General features: G+C 38.3%; 1 protein-coding gene across 2 annotated transcripts in view; it reads right to left on the reverse strand.

The window, feature by feature from the left end:
* The window catches only part of LOC110288916 (ankyrin repeat domain-containing protein 26-like), a 46,466-nt gene extending 35,205 nt beyond the window's left edge, over positions 1-11,261 (reverse strand). Inside the window, exons 1-7 of one of the 2 annotated variants that reach the window (XM_085831211.1) lie at positions 11,023-11,261; positions 7,135-7,201; positions 5,959-6,032; positions 5,487-5,580; positions 3,133-3,479; positions 987-1,020; positions 334-469 (exon numbers count right to left, since the gene is read on the reverse strand). In XM_085831211.1, coding sequence (XP_085687337.1) covers positions 334-469; positions 987-1,020; positions 3,133-3,479; positions 5,487-5,580; positions 5,959-6,032; positions 7,135-7,201; positions 11,023-11,054 — 784 coding nt within the window. In that variant the 5' untranslated portion in view covers positions 11,055-11,261. Of the gene's footprint in view, positions 1-333; positions 470-986; positions 1,021-3,132; positions 3,480-5,486; positions 5,581-5,958; positions 6,033-7,134; positions 7,205-11,022 lie in introns of both variants that reach the window. The other variant, XM_085831208.1, reaches the window with a different exon arrangement.
* Between the last annotated feature and the right edge of the window lie 4,844 nt (positions 11,262-16,105).

A 16,105-nucleotide genomic window follows, 5' to 3' on the forward strand; every position in this document is an offset into this window, starting at 1 on the left:
GCTGGGTCTTCCAGTAGTACTATGTCCAATTTTCTTAGGAACTGCCAAAATGATTTCCCAAGTGATTGTACCAGCTTGCAATACCACCAGAAATGGAAGAGTGTTCCTCTTTCTCCACATCCTCATCAGCATCTGCTGTCACCTGAGTTTTTTATCTTAGCCATTCTGATTGATGTGAGGCTTGGGGGCAGCTCCTGTTGAGACCAGTTCTCTCTCAATGTCAAGCACAACTGTGACATGAACAATACACTAATGTGCCCTTTTCTATTGGACAGCTCTAAACAGTGTATACATCACTATAGCACACACAGAGGCTGCATGAAGTACTCCTACCTTTACTCTGCCTCCTGATCTGTTCAACCAGATTTAAAGTAGTATCAATATTGAACACCTCAGAGTCTCCTGAATTTCTCTGATATGGTGGAATTACTTCATTCGAATCAAACATGTGATTTATTTCTTCATTGACCTATAAAGTGAATAAAAGCAACTTCAGATATCCTCCCAATGATTATACCAAAGAGTAAATTTCACAATGTGATAAATATTCTCTTTTAATATGACAAACAGCACTCAAGAGAGAGAAGAAGGTGAATATCTGTGAATTCTGAGCCGACCTGGTCTACATTGTGAGTTTTAGGCCAGCCAAGATTACATTGTGAGGCCTTATCTTAACAACAAAAGGTATAGAAACATAGTTCATATAAAATAACTTTATATTGGCAACTCTTTCTAAATAACTTTTGAAAAAATGTCTCCATACTTCTAAAAACTCTGGAAATTTTAATTTTACTTTCATATATAAGTTTATAATAATTATATATTGCTTTCACTTTACATGGTACTTTAATAATTACATTTTCAATTTACTTTCTCACATTACATCTTTATGTATTTTAATTTTACTTTCATGACTAACTTTAATGACATTGCTTTCATTTTATACTGTGTTTTAACAATTATATTTTCAATTTATATTCTCATACCTTGTCTGTTATATTTGAGGTGTTCTTTATAGACCTAGAAAAGTATAAAATACTTTCAGAAAAAAATATATATACTAACACAACAAAACACTCTAACTTATTTCTCTGATCAAATATATTGGTATTTCAATTGCAATGATTTAATATGAGAGAATTTAACTGCAAATAGGAAGAACAACAGGATTCAGGAATGAATTATCACTACAAATATCAGAAGAAAAAAAAGAAGGTTTTATGTATATTATTTTAAAAGTTAAAGCAAAAAGCAAAACATGCATTACTTTACAGAAAAAAAAATACATAAGGATTTCTATTGTCATTTTCATCAAATCAACTTTTGTGTCCAGTAAAACTCATTTTCAAGCAATGCTTTACTCCTTATATGTGGAGAATACTTTATGACAGAATGTAAGAGTTTCCTCTCAGGGATGATGACCCAGTTGTTACTCAGGGTTCTAAGAATTAAACCTATGTTAAACTTACTGCTTTCCTCACATATTATCAGGTATTGTATAAAGGTGGAACACACAGGCTGACTGGGTTGCTGCAGTCCAGGCAGCTGGCTGAGCAGAAGGCTAAGAATTCAAATCTGGAAGTTAGAGCCACACATTTGTTCCAAACTCTAGTTTGGAAAGTAATATTCAACTCCAGTTGGCTTTAAATCATATAATGGAAGAGAAATCCACATTATGACTTATTTTACTATAATTATAACTAAAAACATAGGATAAATAGTAACCTGAGGTAACACTGCTTGGCTTCTGAGATCAGATGAAATCCAGCTCATTGAGAGAAGTAGGCCCATAAATGAATTATTTTTGTTTTTCTGAGAAAGTATGTATGTAGTCAAAGTTTCCAGTTCTCCTGCCTCAGCTTTCTTAGTGTTGAAATTAAAAACCATCATGCTGCCAGTTGTGTGGCACACAAATTTATTCCCAGTATTCAAGAGGCAAAGACAGGCAGATCTCTGAATTCAAGGCCAGCCGGGTTTACAGAGTGAGTTCCAGGAAGAGAAAGCTACACCAAGAAAGCTTGTCTTAAAAAAACAACAAAAACCACAAAAACAAAACAAAACAAGAACCACCATGCTCACCTTGAACTATTTGCTTCAAAATCTAAGGGATTGAGTTGATGATTGCTCAGCTGGTAATATTTTCCCCTTGAGAGCCCAAGGACCTAAATTCAATGCTCCAAAAGAAATTAAAAAGCTGGGCCTGGAGAACGTGAGAAGGCGCAATTCTAAATGCTCTCTCAGACAATCCTGAAGACAGACCAGAGTTTGATACTCAGGATGTCCACAGGGAAAGGACAAATGTGGACATGTTGGCCTCTAAAGAATATATGCACTATGTAGCGTATGCATGCACAATTTGTGAATACAAACAAGTTTTAAAAGGTAATAATTTCTTGAAACTTGGGTGTGGTCTTGTGCACTTTTTATCACAACCCTGTGAAGACAGAAACAGGAAAATCCCTGGAGCTTCCTAACCAAAACCAGGATAATGAGAGATCCCATCTTGACACTGTTTATGGTGCCTGTGGATTAACAGGTGATTTTCCAGTGAGAGACCCCATCTCAACACAATAGATGCTGCCTGAGGACTGGGAGAAGATATTCCTTTGGCCTCCACATTCATAAGCACATATATAGACAAGTACAAAACTTCTTTATAGCTGGGCAACTTGGGACACTTGCTCAATAAATTAAACAGAATTTCTAAATATTCTTCAATACATGTCATTTGAAGGTTAGCTTCATTGACACATTCAAGAACTACTGAGAAATAATACATGTCAATGAAGAAGTTAGTTCAAGGAGGGAAACCTTTATGCTTATAACAACCCACACTCAATAGCTCTGTGCTACATTGTCAACACATTGTTTACTATTCTAATTTCCATTCAAAACAGCCTTTTCACCCCAGCTTCTAGACTGTTGTCCTGTGACATTGACAACTGTGGTTTTCTTTTACATAAAACATGTCCACAGAATTGGAAATAGCATCTGATTGACCATGCATATCAGCATTTTTTATCGTCATGGACGACTGACTGTGCCAGGTTTAAAAAGTATAGAATATGGATATCGTTCATATTAGCAACACTGGCGAGTAATATCTACTGTTATATATCATTGTGGTCTTACCCATCATGTTCTTGATTCTCCTCAGCAGGAACCAGTGGCTCTTCAGTTTTTCCATCCTGCTTTTGTAGAACTAGGGCTGCAGCATTGTGATTCATTTTTTCTGCTTCAGGCACTATACTCTGTATCACATTTATAGCTGCAGGCACCTCGCTGTGATTTCCGATTTCTGCTCTGTGCACTGAACTGTGATTCAGGTTTTCTGATAAGTGAATTGCAGTTTGGTTCCCACTTTCTGATGGAAAAACCACACTTTCACTCCAGTATTCTGATGTGTTCCCCCAACTGTGATTCAGGTTTTCTGCTGCTTGCAAGCTGTTGACTTTACGCTTATCAGCTTTTTCATTGACCTTTGATGAAAATAAAGAAAAACTGTCTTTCATTACTTTTGTATTTCTCTTAAGTGAAAGTGTATCTTGTTTGCATGTCTGTCTGTACATGGGAGCTGGGGATTGATACCAGAATCTCCACAAGATCAGCTAGAACTCTTTTTTTTATATATATATCATTTTTAATTTCTTATTTTCTTTATTTACATTTCAAATGTTATCCCCTTCCCCATTTCCCTCCCTCCCTGAAACACCCTATCACATCCTCCCTCTTCCTACTTCTATGAGGGTGTTTCTCCTCCCACACACACCCCACCCACTCCCACCTCCCAGCTCTGGAGTCCCCTACCCTGGGGTCCATCTATGGAGCCTTCACAAGACCAATGACCTCTCCTCCCATTGACACATGACAAGGCCATCCTCTGCTACATATGCAGCTGGAGCCCTGTGTACTGCTTTGTTGATGGCTTAAGAACTCTTAACTGCTAATCAATCTATCTAGCCCCAGTAACTGATGTGTTTTAATATAGAGTTTCCTTGTAGCTTCACTCATTAATTTCCTGATTTTCATTCAGAAAAACTACTTTGTAGGTCTGCAGAGGTGCTCAGTAGTTAAGAGAATTAAATGCTATCCCTGAGGAAGCAACTTTATTTCCTAGCCTTCAAGTCTAGCAGAACACAAATGCCTGTAAGTCTAGCTCCTTCTTCAGGCCCCTCAGGCATACACAGACTTCCATGACCTAGACATGCACACATATACACACAAAGAAAATGTATTTTCAAAAACAAAGAAATTATTTATATAGAGTTTGGCTGCATTATTACATGACATTGATACTTATATAATTGTGCCTTATATCTCTTTGCGAGAAAAAGAGAGGATGTCTTATTGATAATTGATCAAACTGCTTTCTAAATATTTATGGTTATATCCATGGATATATGTTAGTGGAGAACACAGCCCAAGAATGGATTCACGTGAGAATTCTGAGTGCTTGTGAGAAACCTCCAGGAAAACAAGACAAGAGTCTTATGATCTTTCTTTAAATAGAGAATTGCTTTTGTACTGTGTTTTGTGCTCCTCCAGATATTGCAGATAGGAATAAGTTTACTTCTCTTGTTTTTATTTATGTGCCTCTTTGTTAAAACATGTTGTTTTGCTAAGTGTGGCTTGTTTTGTTATTGAACCCCTTATTCGTGGGATTCTTCTTAACCTTCATAGTATAAATTGCCTGCTGATCTGAATAAAGTTGACTACTGCATGAGACTTTACTCTGCCTCATTTTAAGCCCCTGCTCTCCTGGGTTCACACTGCCTATTATAGCAGTAACATGTTTGACATGCCTCTTTTTGCATGGTGTAGAATTTAATGTAGAACTTACTTCTGTTCCCCCAAGCTCAGGGAATGCTGAGAAAATCAGATTTGAGCAATGGAAGAACCAGCCAACAGGAAAGAATGCCATGAAATGCTGTCTTCTCAATATGATATGTCTGCTACTCTCAAGAACTCATAGCAGCTATGGTTACCTACACACATCTAGCAAGATTAAAAGTAGGCAGAATTACAGAATATTCATGAGGCCCCACCCTTATCTAAACAGATATTGATATTTCATGGCTGCTGAGGGAGGAAGAATTGTTCTCCTTTCCAAGTGTAGATCCTGGTAGGTTGCTCATGATTCAAGAGATGGCTACACATCAACAAATATATGATTAGCAGTAATTGGACTCCGGGGGATAGTTAGAAATGGAAGGAACGTGAATTAAAAGGAGGAAGAATAGGAAGAAGGAGACATGAAGTTGGGAAGGCAGCATGTTGCTAGGGATATGTTGGATGTGGAGAATGGAAGTATGTGCTTAAAGTAAATAATCCACAAGTGTGAGATTCTCAAAAAAGAATTAAAATCATTTTTATACTTATCACACACACACACACACACACACACACACACACACACACGCATTAGACTGGCAAGACAGAGCCCTACTTGACAAAGAAAAATAGTATTCTGAATACAGCTGACTTACCAAACTTGTACCCTCTGACATCACATGAAGCTGTTCTGATTCTTCTGTTTGATGCTCTGCTTTAACTTTTAGCTTTGGATTTTCACATTTCAATCTAAATTTAATATAATTGAAATAATTAAACTCACAGATCAATTTTAAAAAACAGCTCCTGAAATATTCAGATACTTTTCTAAAATTATTCAAATGAATGACTTGGTAGCCATCACTTTTCTAGCTGAGCTGTGTTATCTACGCAGTAACTTTTGGGATAAGGTTAAAAGTATGCCTTTCTATTTTTATGCATGTGGTCCTTGAACATGCAAAGCATGCATACTGCTGAATTCTAATCCAGCACAAAATCACATAACTTCAAGCAGGAATTTCTCAATGGCAGCACAAAGGACTCATCAGAGTTCCTATAACTTCATAATACATTGCTTATTTCCTTTACAAACACCCAAATTCCTTGCCATATTCCTTTCCATTGTACCTCTGTAACTGATTTTGCATCTCCTCTTCTCTTCTTGGAGCTTCTGTTTGTAGCTGAGTACTAAACCTTCCTTTCTAAATGGGAGACGAATATGTTAGTCACAGTCCAATACAAGCTTTGCAGTCCTGCTCTGTGCTCAGGTTTTCTCAGGAAATATGCAAATTTCTTCCCCTGCATGTATTTACTGTGACTCTGTAGTTAACAGATACTACAACAGGACTCTGGTGGCCCTAAAGCCTAAAATAAGAATAGTTGGCAATTCTAATATCAAAATATATTATTCGTTTAAAAAAATTTATTTTCTCTGTTACTCAAATTGCAATAATGGGCAAAATGGGGAGAAATACTAAAGTACATAAGGTAATCATTTATCCTTTTATATCTCATGAAACAATTTACTAAATATCAATTAAATATTACCTATAATAATATATACAACATGTAAGAAGAATATCTCTAAGGATAAATTACCACTGTGTTCTTTAGTGAATTATATTCCCCTAAGAAGTGTTTAGTTCAAGCTATTCAAGGATAAATAACATCAAGCTAAGATGTTTGTTTCCTCAGATGGAAATCTATATGTGGAGACATCTTCTCTCGTATACAAATAACCAAGGTAATATAAAATTAAAGGCTACAATGTTTGGGGAGTGAGGAGCTGTTTGTTTGTCTCTTTGCTTGTTTGCCTGTTTGTTTGAGACAAGATTTCTTTGTGCAGCCCTGGCTGTTATAGACCAGGATGGCCTCAAATTCAGAGAACTGCCAGTCTCCTCTACCTCTGTGTTGAGAAGAAAGGGCTGTGTTAGCACTTCTGCCTGAAAGTTAAGCTGTTTTACCTAGAAAAGTATTGGAAAACAACACACAGTAAATCAGGATAATCAGAGACCTATCCAGATATAAGCACAACAATGCACAATTTCTGAAAAATAAGGCCAAATTAGTAAACAGTGAAGGAAATGAAACAGAAAGACTAGCACAAGGAAAGGTGAGATACAGAAATCAACATAAATAGCTCAGAGTGTGAAAATCTTATATCAGGAAATTATAACCAACCAAAGGTCCATACTTTAGTTGTCTCCACAAAATGTCCAAATAAAGTGGTGACAGGTAAGCCATAGAAACATTGAAATAGAAACAGTACACAAAAAACAATTCTGATCAGGAAAATTAACTCACAAACAGCAAGCACTTTTCCTTCTCTTCAACTTCTGTTGATGAATTACTGGAACTACTGGAGAAAGGTCTGCTGGAGTCATTTCAGAGGAAAAAACAAACAACAGACATGGCTGAGTTCATTGCTTTAAGGTAATTCTGTACACTTGAGTACTTTATGTTAAATGAGAATGTTTACTGATGTTATTTTACTTCTAGTTTACATGAGCTTTTAGTAATTCTACACACGCTTCTCCCAAACTATGAAATATCCAGCAAAGATTCACTCACGGTTCTACTTTGGAGAGGCACAGGAATGTACTGGCCTAGCTTAAGAATAAAACAACTGCAAACCACTATCTCATAGGCTGCATGGATGCCCAGGTAAGGACTCATATAATTTTCTACCTGAACTGAAACAGGACTGCGAATGAGGCATAAGGCAGAGAGATCTACCACCTCTCCCCCTGGTACAATACTAAGGTGTGTAACTCAGAATTAGCCATCTTCACTGTCAGTTCAGACATGCATATAAAAAGAACACATGGTATCACTTTGTCCAAAATGGTACAAGGAGGCCCAAGAAACAGTTGAAAATTTTGCCAAGATAAAATGTACATAATGTCAAGAATACTTGGCTATTTTCAGACTTCTGGGAGAAGTCTAAGGGACAACAAAAGCATGAAATTTACAACCTGCATTCTGCTTCTCCATATTGGTCCTAGCTTTTCAGGTCTATGTGAATTAACAAACACTAGGAAATTTCTTTGTGTACAGTATTTTGGAAAGTGTGACAGAGAAGCAGAGTCCTGTTGAATTTGAACTGTTTATCTAATGGTTTTCACATTTAAATTCTCAACCTATGCAACCTATACAAACAAGGTTGTTTGAAATGAAGATAGGCACAATGACCAGGAGGATATCACTCTCTACTTCTCTCTCTCCTTTCCCCTCCCCACCGTGTGTGTGTGTGTGTGTGTGTGTGTGTGTGTGTGTGTGTGTGTGTGTGTAGATAGACTTGGGTTTTCTATGTATCTCTTTCTGAATCTGTCCTAGTACTAATTCAGGCTTAAATCTTAAGTCAATCCCCATTTTACAAGTTTATGAATGTTGAGACTTGCCAGCAAACAAAGATAAAGAAAAAAAAAAATCTTTGAAGAGAAAAAAAAATGGCATTTTAAAAGGAAATGAATTTAACATGCTGAAATAAATATAGTTAAGCTGTTTATTTTAAATAAATATTAAATTATAGAGGTTCAAATCTATGTTTTAAAACAACTCAGATATTAAAATTTTTCAAAAAAGACAAAAACAAAAAAATTTTTCAGCTAATATTAATAAACTGTCCCAAGGCCTGACAGTATTCCTGAGGCTATGGAACACTCACAAAAAGGGATCTAGCATGACCTCACTCTGGAACACCCAACAAGTAGCTGAAAGAGTCAGATATAGATATTTGCACCCAACCAATGGAAGAAGCCCCTGACCCATGTTGTTTAATTAGGGAATGCTGAAAGAAGCTGAGCGCAAGGGTGACCCCATAGGAGGAACAGCAGTCTCAATTAATCTTGACCCCTGAGGTCCCTCAAACACTGGAACACCAAACAGACAGCATAAACCAGCTGATATGAGGCCCCAGTACACATACAGAAGAGGACTGCCAGGCCTATGTTCATTTAGAGATGATGCACCTAATCCTCAAGAGACTGGAAACCCCAGAGACTTTAGAGGTAAGGTGGAGTGGGGTCTGGGGACATTCACATAGAGATGGGGGCTTGGGAGGAGGTATGGGATGTGGAACAGTCAGATGGTGGAAGGGGGAACAAAATATGTTGTGTAAATAACAACTAAATTAATTTTAAAAGTTTGATGATGAGTAACTGATCTTAAGGATAAAATACAAAACATACCAGAAGTATAAATATGTCAACTGCCAATGAGAAATAAACACAGCATTATGCAGACTCTCTAAGAAAGAATAAAGTTGTCACAGAGTATGCCAGTTGGATTTTCAAACTGCTGATATACATACATGGGCTTCCATAATCATCTGGTGTTTATCGGCTACAATGAGAGGTAAATGGCCATCTTGTCCAAAATGTTCCAACATGCAAATGCACACAACTCCATAAAGCTCATAGCCATTCTCTTGTGCCCATATTTATATTTTCCCAACTTCATAAAGCCACTTTTGATTTTTCTGTTAATACCTCTGGTTTTCCCTTCACCTCATCTCTAACCTTTGCTTCATCCTCTTCTGGGAGGTAGCACTATATATGATTACTGTCTCAGATTTAAATATCTTCTTTCTTTTGGCTGTTGACATAAGTAATAACCAAATTTAAGATAGCTTTTCAGTTTGAAGTCATTTTTCCTTCTCCCTATTATGACTGCAGTCATTATTGCTACTCTTGAAGGAAAATTTGTATAAATGGAAAGAAAACCTGTATTTGAGATAAATATATTCAATATATTGCTTTCAGGAAACTGCAAATAAAATGATGTCTAAGTATTTATGTGAAATGAACCTGTAAGTATACAATAACATGATAACATAATAAACTTTCAGCTTTGCATTAAGATTTATTTTTACTTCTAAAGGCATTAAGTGTTGCTAGAATATATATTAGTATATAGTACAAATAGTATATAATAATTATTATGTGAAAAATATTCATAAAGTTGCACATCACACGAAATATTTCATTACCAAGAAATGTATAATAATACTTCTTCATGAGTTCATGATAGAATTCACAGATAAAGAAAAACTTAAGAGGCCATCTAAGAAGGATAGCATATTGGATGTGAATTCTTTGTGATGTACAGATTGAGAAAAATGAAGGTAACAAACCACTCTATACGAAAGAGCTGAGGGAAAAACCAAAGCTACAGTATAGCTTTCAGATGATGAAAACCACAAAGAAATATCAAGGTCAGGTAGGAGTGAAGGGGATGCAGTCTGTGTGTCTCTCCACTGGTGAAGGACAGATAAGCCTTTCAAAGGATAAACCATGTGGTCCTGAATTTCTGCCCTGGGCTACATGGTAAGACCATAGTTTCCAGAGCCTGAGATTCAGCTAGAAAATGACTCCATGTGGTCCTGAATTTCTGCCCTGGGCTACATGGTAGTTTCAAGAAGCCTGAGATTCAGCTAGAAAATGACTCCAAAGGGTAAAATTAGCATTGCAGGAGTCCATGTTGGTTCTTCACATAGGTATACTCAGACTCCAAATTGAAAGGGTGTCTACTATTTCAAAGTGAGTACTTTGGGGAATTGAAGGAATAAAATTTAATGGCATGTGGATGAAAATGAGGTCAACCTACTACTACTACTACTATAGCGCCTGGAAGAAAAGCAGGTACATCATCAGACAGTCACAGAAAAAGCTGGGATTAAAAACATTAAGAAATTCAAGAACCAAGACAGTTGGGTGGTGAAGAGCTCTAGGTCAGCGGTGCCCCGCCCCCCACCATTCACTGAACAGTAGAATAACTGCCAGGCACAGAGATGACCACTTTTCATTTCCAAAACATCTTAATGACTAAGGTTAGCATACTAGTCACCAGCAGTGAAAGCACTGGCAGGTCCCTCCTCGCTCTAGTTTTCTGGGCAACTTAGGAAAGCTGACACATCCTTTGCCACATAACTCCCAACCTGCTCCTCAGCCCTGATGCCCAGTCCCAGTTAACTGTTATTTCTGTCTCTGTCATTCGTGACATCATCTGCAAATCTGACCCCTTTCTGAACCGTGGCAACACCATCTCTGCTCTGAGCCTTGTGGATCTTTCCAAAAGCTCTGTTGCCTTTTGAGCTGTCTGAAAGAATTGAGGCTAGGAACATCCCAGCACTGCCCTCTAGGTCACTGGAAGGACCCACTCTGGCTGGTGGAGGGGCCAGAGGAAGAATACCTTGGATTCCTGTTGCCAAAGAACTTCTTCATAGTGGAGTTCCCCACCCACCCACCCCGAGTCACCCTAGCCCTGCCCTCCTCCTTGGTTTTTGGCCACCCTCCGAATCCACAAACTGTTATATATCAGAACGGAAAACAAGTGAGATTTTGTCACCACCACCACCACCACCACCACCACGACAAAGCTCCCACAATCTGGCTCAGTAGGATAGAGTCCAGGCAGCACAGGTACTCCTATCAACTGAAGTCCATCAACTGAAGTTGCTGTTGCCAAGCAACGCATCAAAACACAGGCATGTGCACTCTAACCAATTAGAAAGCCTAGATCAGAAGATGTCCCAACTGGGAAGAAGGACACATGCTCCACTATGTTCATAGCAGCCTTATTTATAATAGCCAGAAGCTGGAAAGAACCCAGGTGCCCCTCAATAGAGGAATGGATATAGAAAATGTGGTACATTTACACAATGGAGTACTACTCAGCTATTAAAAAGAATGAATTTATGAAATTCCTAGGCAAATGAATGGACCTGGAGGGCATCATCCTGAGTGAGGTAACACAATCACAAACGAACTCACACAATATGTACTCACTGATATGTGGATATTAGCCCAAAACTTAGGATACCCAAGATATAAGATACAATTTGCTAAACGCATGAAACTCAAGAAGAATGAAGACCAAAGTGTGGTCACTGTACCCCTTCTTAGAATTGGGAACAAAACATCCATGGAAGGAGTTACAGAAACAAAGATTGGAGCTGTGACGAAAGGATGGACCATCTAGAGACTGCCATACCCAGGGATCCACCCCATAATCAGCTTCCAAACTCTGACACCATTTCATACACTAGCAAGATTTTGCTGAAAGGACCCAGATATAGCTGTCTCTTGTGAGACTATGCCGGGGCCTAGCAAACACAGAAGTGGATGTTCACAGTCAGCTAGTGGATGGATCACAGGACTCCCAATGGAGGAGCTAGAGAAAGTACCCAAGGAGCTAAAGGGATCTGCAACCCTATAGGTGGTACAACATTATGAACTAACCAGTACCCCAGAGCTCTTGACTCTAGCTGCATATCAAGTATCAAAAGATGGCCTAGTCAGCCATCACTGGAAAGAGAGGCCCATTGGACACACAAACTTCATAAGCCCCAGTACAGGGGAACGCCAGGGCCAAAAAAATTGGAATGGGTGGGTAGAGAAGTGGGGGGAGGGAGGAGGGTATGGGGGACTTTTGTGATAGCATTGGAATTGTAATTGAGGAAAATACATAATAAAATATATTTTAAAAAAAAGAAAGCCTAGATCAAACTACTATGATAGTAGTTCTCAGATTCTTGCTGTTTATGCTCATAGCCTGATCTGGGAAATTAAGTTACTAGTTCAATCTAGCCTTGGATCAGAGAGACCACACATTTGCTGGGCACTGCTAGAGCCTTCTGGGGTCTGCTGGAGCATGCTGAAGCCTGCACTGGTTTAGTCTTCAAGAGCAGTTTCCTAAAGTCCTGTCAGTCACACTGCCCTTTCTTTGACTTCCTTGACAATGCAAAATGCCACTCTGTTCCCACTGGTCTCTCTGAGGATTTAGTAGGAGCCACTAGACAAGGAAGAAAACTTTGGTGACTCCAAAAGCAGTGATATTATGTTGGTTTCCTTGGTTTGTTGGTTGGTTTGGTTTGGTTTTAGAGGGTTTGGTTTTTGGTTTTTTTGTTTTGTTTTCTTTTTTGTTTTGTTGTTGTTGTTGTTTGGGGTGGTATTTTTTTTCCAAGATGCACTTTCACTAATGGAAAGCAGGCTAGACTTACCTCCAAAACCATCCTGGCCTAGAACTCACAGAAATCTGCCTGCCTCTGCCTCCCATATGTCAGGATTAACAAAATGTACCACCACACGCAGCCAACTTTGCAATTTTTTTTTCAGTAGAAACAGATACCACTTAGTGTGATGAATGAGAAGTGATCCTGTTTTGTGATGCCTGTCTTCTTTTTGCCCCTTGGAGCAGTCTTGCCTTCATTATATTCATGCTGTTGGATATGTCTGGTTGAGTCAGGAACATTTTCAAATTTTTAATTATTTACTCCTTTACTTCTCATGAGCCCCATAAATTCTTTTTTTTCTTATGGTAATTATGTAAGTGTGATATGTGAGTGAACATGAGCCTGGAACCAACAAAGGAAAGAGTGTTAGTCTGCCGTGCACTCTTTTTGAGTTTCTGCATCCAATATCCTGCCTCCAGCTCAAGCCTTGGTTTCCATTATAAGCAGACATGAACACTTTCCTCCTATGATCTGGTTATCATCAGGGTTGTATTGTAGCAGCATTGGGACACTCAGATATCAAGGTTTTAGTCTCCCATGTATGGACAGCTTTCCTGAGCTAGGTGCAAAATGGAGGACTGTCTTGTCTTAGTGGGAAATCCTCTTCTCTGCCTGATTTGGGGAACCTGACCCTCAACATTCTCTTCTTAAAGAATGTCACACAGCCTTGTTGAGATTACAGGTTCAACTTCCTTTCTCCTGATAAGAACCTGTACAGCAAGCACTAGGGATTCCTGCTATGCCTCTCCATGCAAATGAGACATTCCCAGTACCTTCAGCTCTAGTCAACAATACATACTCAACCTGGAAATACTCATCCTCTTCCCAAAAACTAGATAGCCATTCCACACCCCAAATAAAGCAGAGCTGCCTCACTGAGGCTGATGCTGGAAGTCAGTCATTCTGTCACAATCATACTCTCTGGCTACCCAAACACTGCCCACCTAACTTCAGCTCCCCCAGCACTCGTGAACTAGTAGCCAATGACCCATGGAGAAGCAGGACACACACAGCAACAGAGCCATGAACTGGGACAGGAAACTGGCTGAGAGCACTCTCATTATGATATCCACAGGTTAAAAGCCTCCTCCCACATGTATAGGTCTCACATTGGAGTTTCCCTTGGGAGTCTATAAACATCTGCAAATTGGACGAACATCATCAACATGTGGGTCAAATAAACATCTCACCAGGATCTCACATGAAAACTGATTTCTGATTTTCTCCCCAGTGTTTTTCTCACAATCTTCAATCTTAATGGGTGCAATGATCATTCTTCCACTTCCTAACAGTCAATAAATAGTTCAGCTCAAAAGAAAGGCTTCATTAGAACTACTACTTGAGCTAAATCTGCATTGTTCACAATTTAGAGTGTGAGTTAGTGCTGCACCTGTCATTGTAGTCTGTTTCATAGTTACAGTATGGGTGCCACTTGTAGAACAAAATTACTAATGACCAGATAAGAGTTATACACATAGTGTTAATTCCATTTGATCATTAGCTGGTGTTGCTCTAGCCTTAATGCTTTGTGATTCTTGACCTTTGCTGCATATATATTACACTCTCCCAAATTATCGTCAGTGCTGTATATATGATTGTTCTTTGTTGTTATGTTATGTCATCCTGTTAGCAAAATATGAGATTCTGTATAGAAAAAGCCTTTGCTCTTAAGAAAGAAAAGTACCCTATTTGCATAGCAGGAAACAAATTGCTTGTCCTTGAGGACTTTCCATCAGGATATTAGAATGAGGTGTCTTCTGTGACTTTGACCTTTGGCGACTTTTCCAGCACACTTAGAATCAATTGACTTTCTGTCACTACTAATACTCTGCATCACTTAGTGATCAGAACACGATGGAACTGCCTCCACTATGCCCTGCCTGCAGGAACTAAGCAAGATAGTGCTGTAAGTTGAAGAAAGTTCTGCCCTAATGGAAGGACTGTGAAAAATTAACCACTATGTCCAGTTGTGGACAAACTGTGTGGCAGTGGACCCAGTGCCTATGAAATGAAACATTTAATTCATCCTAAAATATCTTTATTTTTAAATAATAATTTTTAAAAAACCACAAGGGTACGCTGTGCTCTGTCCCATTTGCTCCATCCTCTGACCCAGACTCTGCCTGCCTTTCCATGTTGGCTTTCTGGTCCCAGGAACATTCAGGTAAGACACCCACCCCACAATCCTCTTCATGTTAGTTACAACTGAGGCACAACCAGCAAGCCCCTTCATGCTAAATGTCTTAAAGAGATGGATAGAAGGTACATGTCTAAATATAATAAAGGAAACATACACTAAGACAATAACAAACATTAAATTAAAGGAGAGAAACTTAAAATAATCTGACAAAAATCAGGGACAAGATAAGGCTGTCCACTCTCTCCCTATCTATTCAAGATAGTTCTTGAAGTTATAGCTAGAGCATTAAGGCAACTGAAGGAGATTAAAGGGATACAACTTGGAAAGGAAGAAGTCCAAGTATTGCTATTCACAGATGATATGATAGTGTAAATAAGTGACACCAAAAATTATACCAGAGACCTGCCAGAGCTGATACACATTTTCCACAATGTGGCAAGATATGAAGTTAACTCAAATTAGTAGCAGTGCTTTATAGGAAAAATAAGTTGGCTGAGAATGAAATTAGGGAAGGAACATTCTTCAAAATAGCCACAAAAATATAAAATATCTTGATGTAACTCTTAGCAAGATAAATACCTGTATGACAAGAGCTTCAAGTCTCTGAAGTCAGATATTGAAAAAGATACCAGAAGATGGAAATATCTCCATGCTCATGGATCTAAAACATTAGCCTAGTAAAAATGGCCATCTTACAAAAAGCGGTCTACAGATTCAATGCAATACCCATTATAATTCCAGTACAATCCTTTACCTTGAAAGAAAAATACTCACCTATACATATGAAAAAACACAGAGTAGCCAAAGCAATACTGTACAATAAAAGAACTCCTGGAAATACCATCCCTGATTTCAAGCTATAGTACAAAGAAATACTAATAAAAATGCATAATATTTGCATAAGGGCAGACAGGTTTGTCAATGAAACTGACTCGAACCCAGAAAAACATCCTCACATCTAGGAACACTGGATTTTTTGACAAAGAAGCCAAAACCATACAATGGGGTAAAAAATAAAGTATTCTCAATAAATAGTGCTATTCTAACTGGATCTCTTCATGTTACAAAATGCAAATATATTCATTTTAATACCCTGTACAACACTCAAGTCCAAGTAGATC

The sequence above is a fragment of the Mus caroli genome, unplaced genomic scaffold (genome assembly GCF_978045245.1).
Source record: "Mus caroli unplaced genomic scaffold, Mus_caroli_1 scaffold_2, whole genome shotgun sequence".
Classification (NCBI taxonomy): domain Eukaryota; kingdom Metazoa; phylum Chordata; class Mammalia; order Rodentia; family Muridae; genus Mus; species Mus caroli.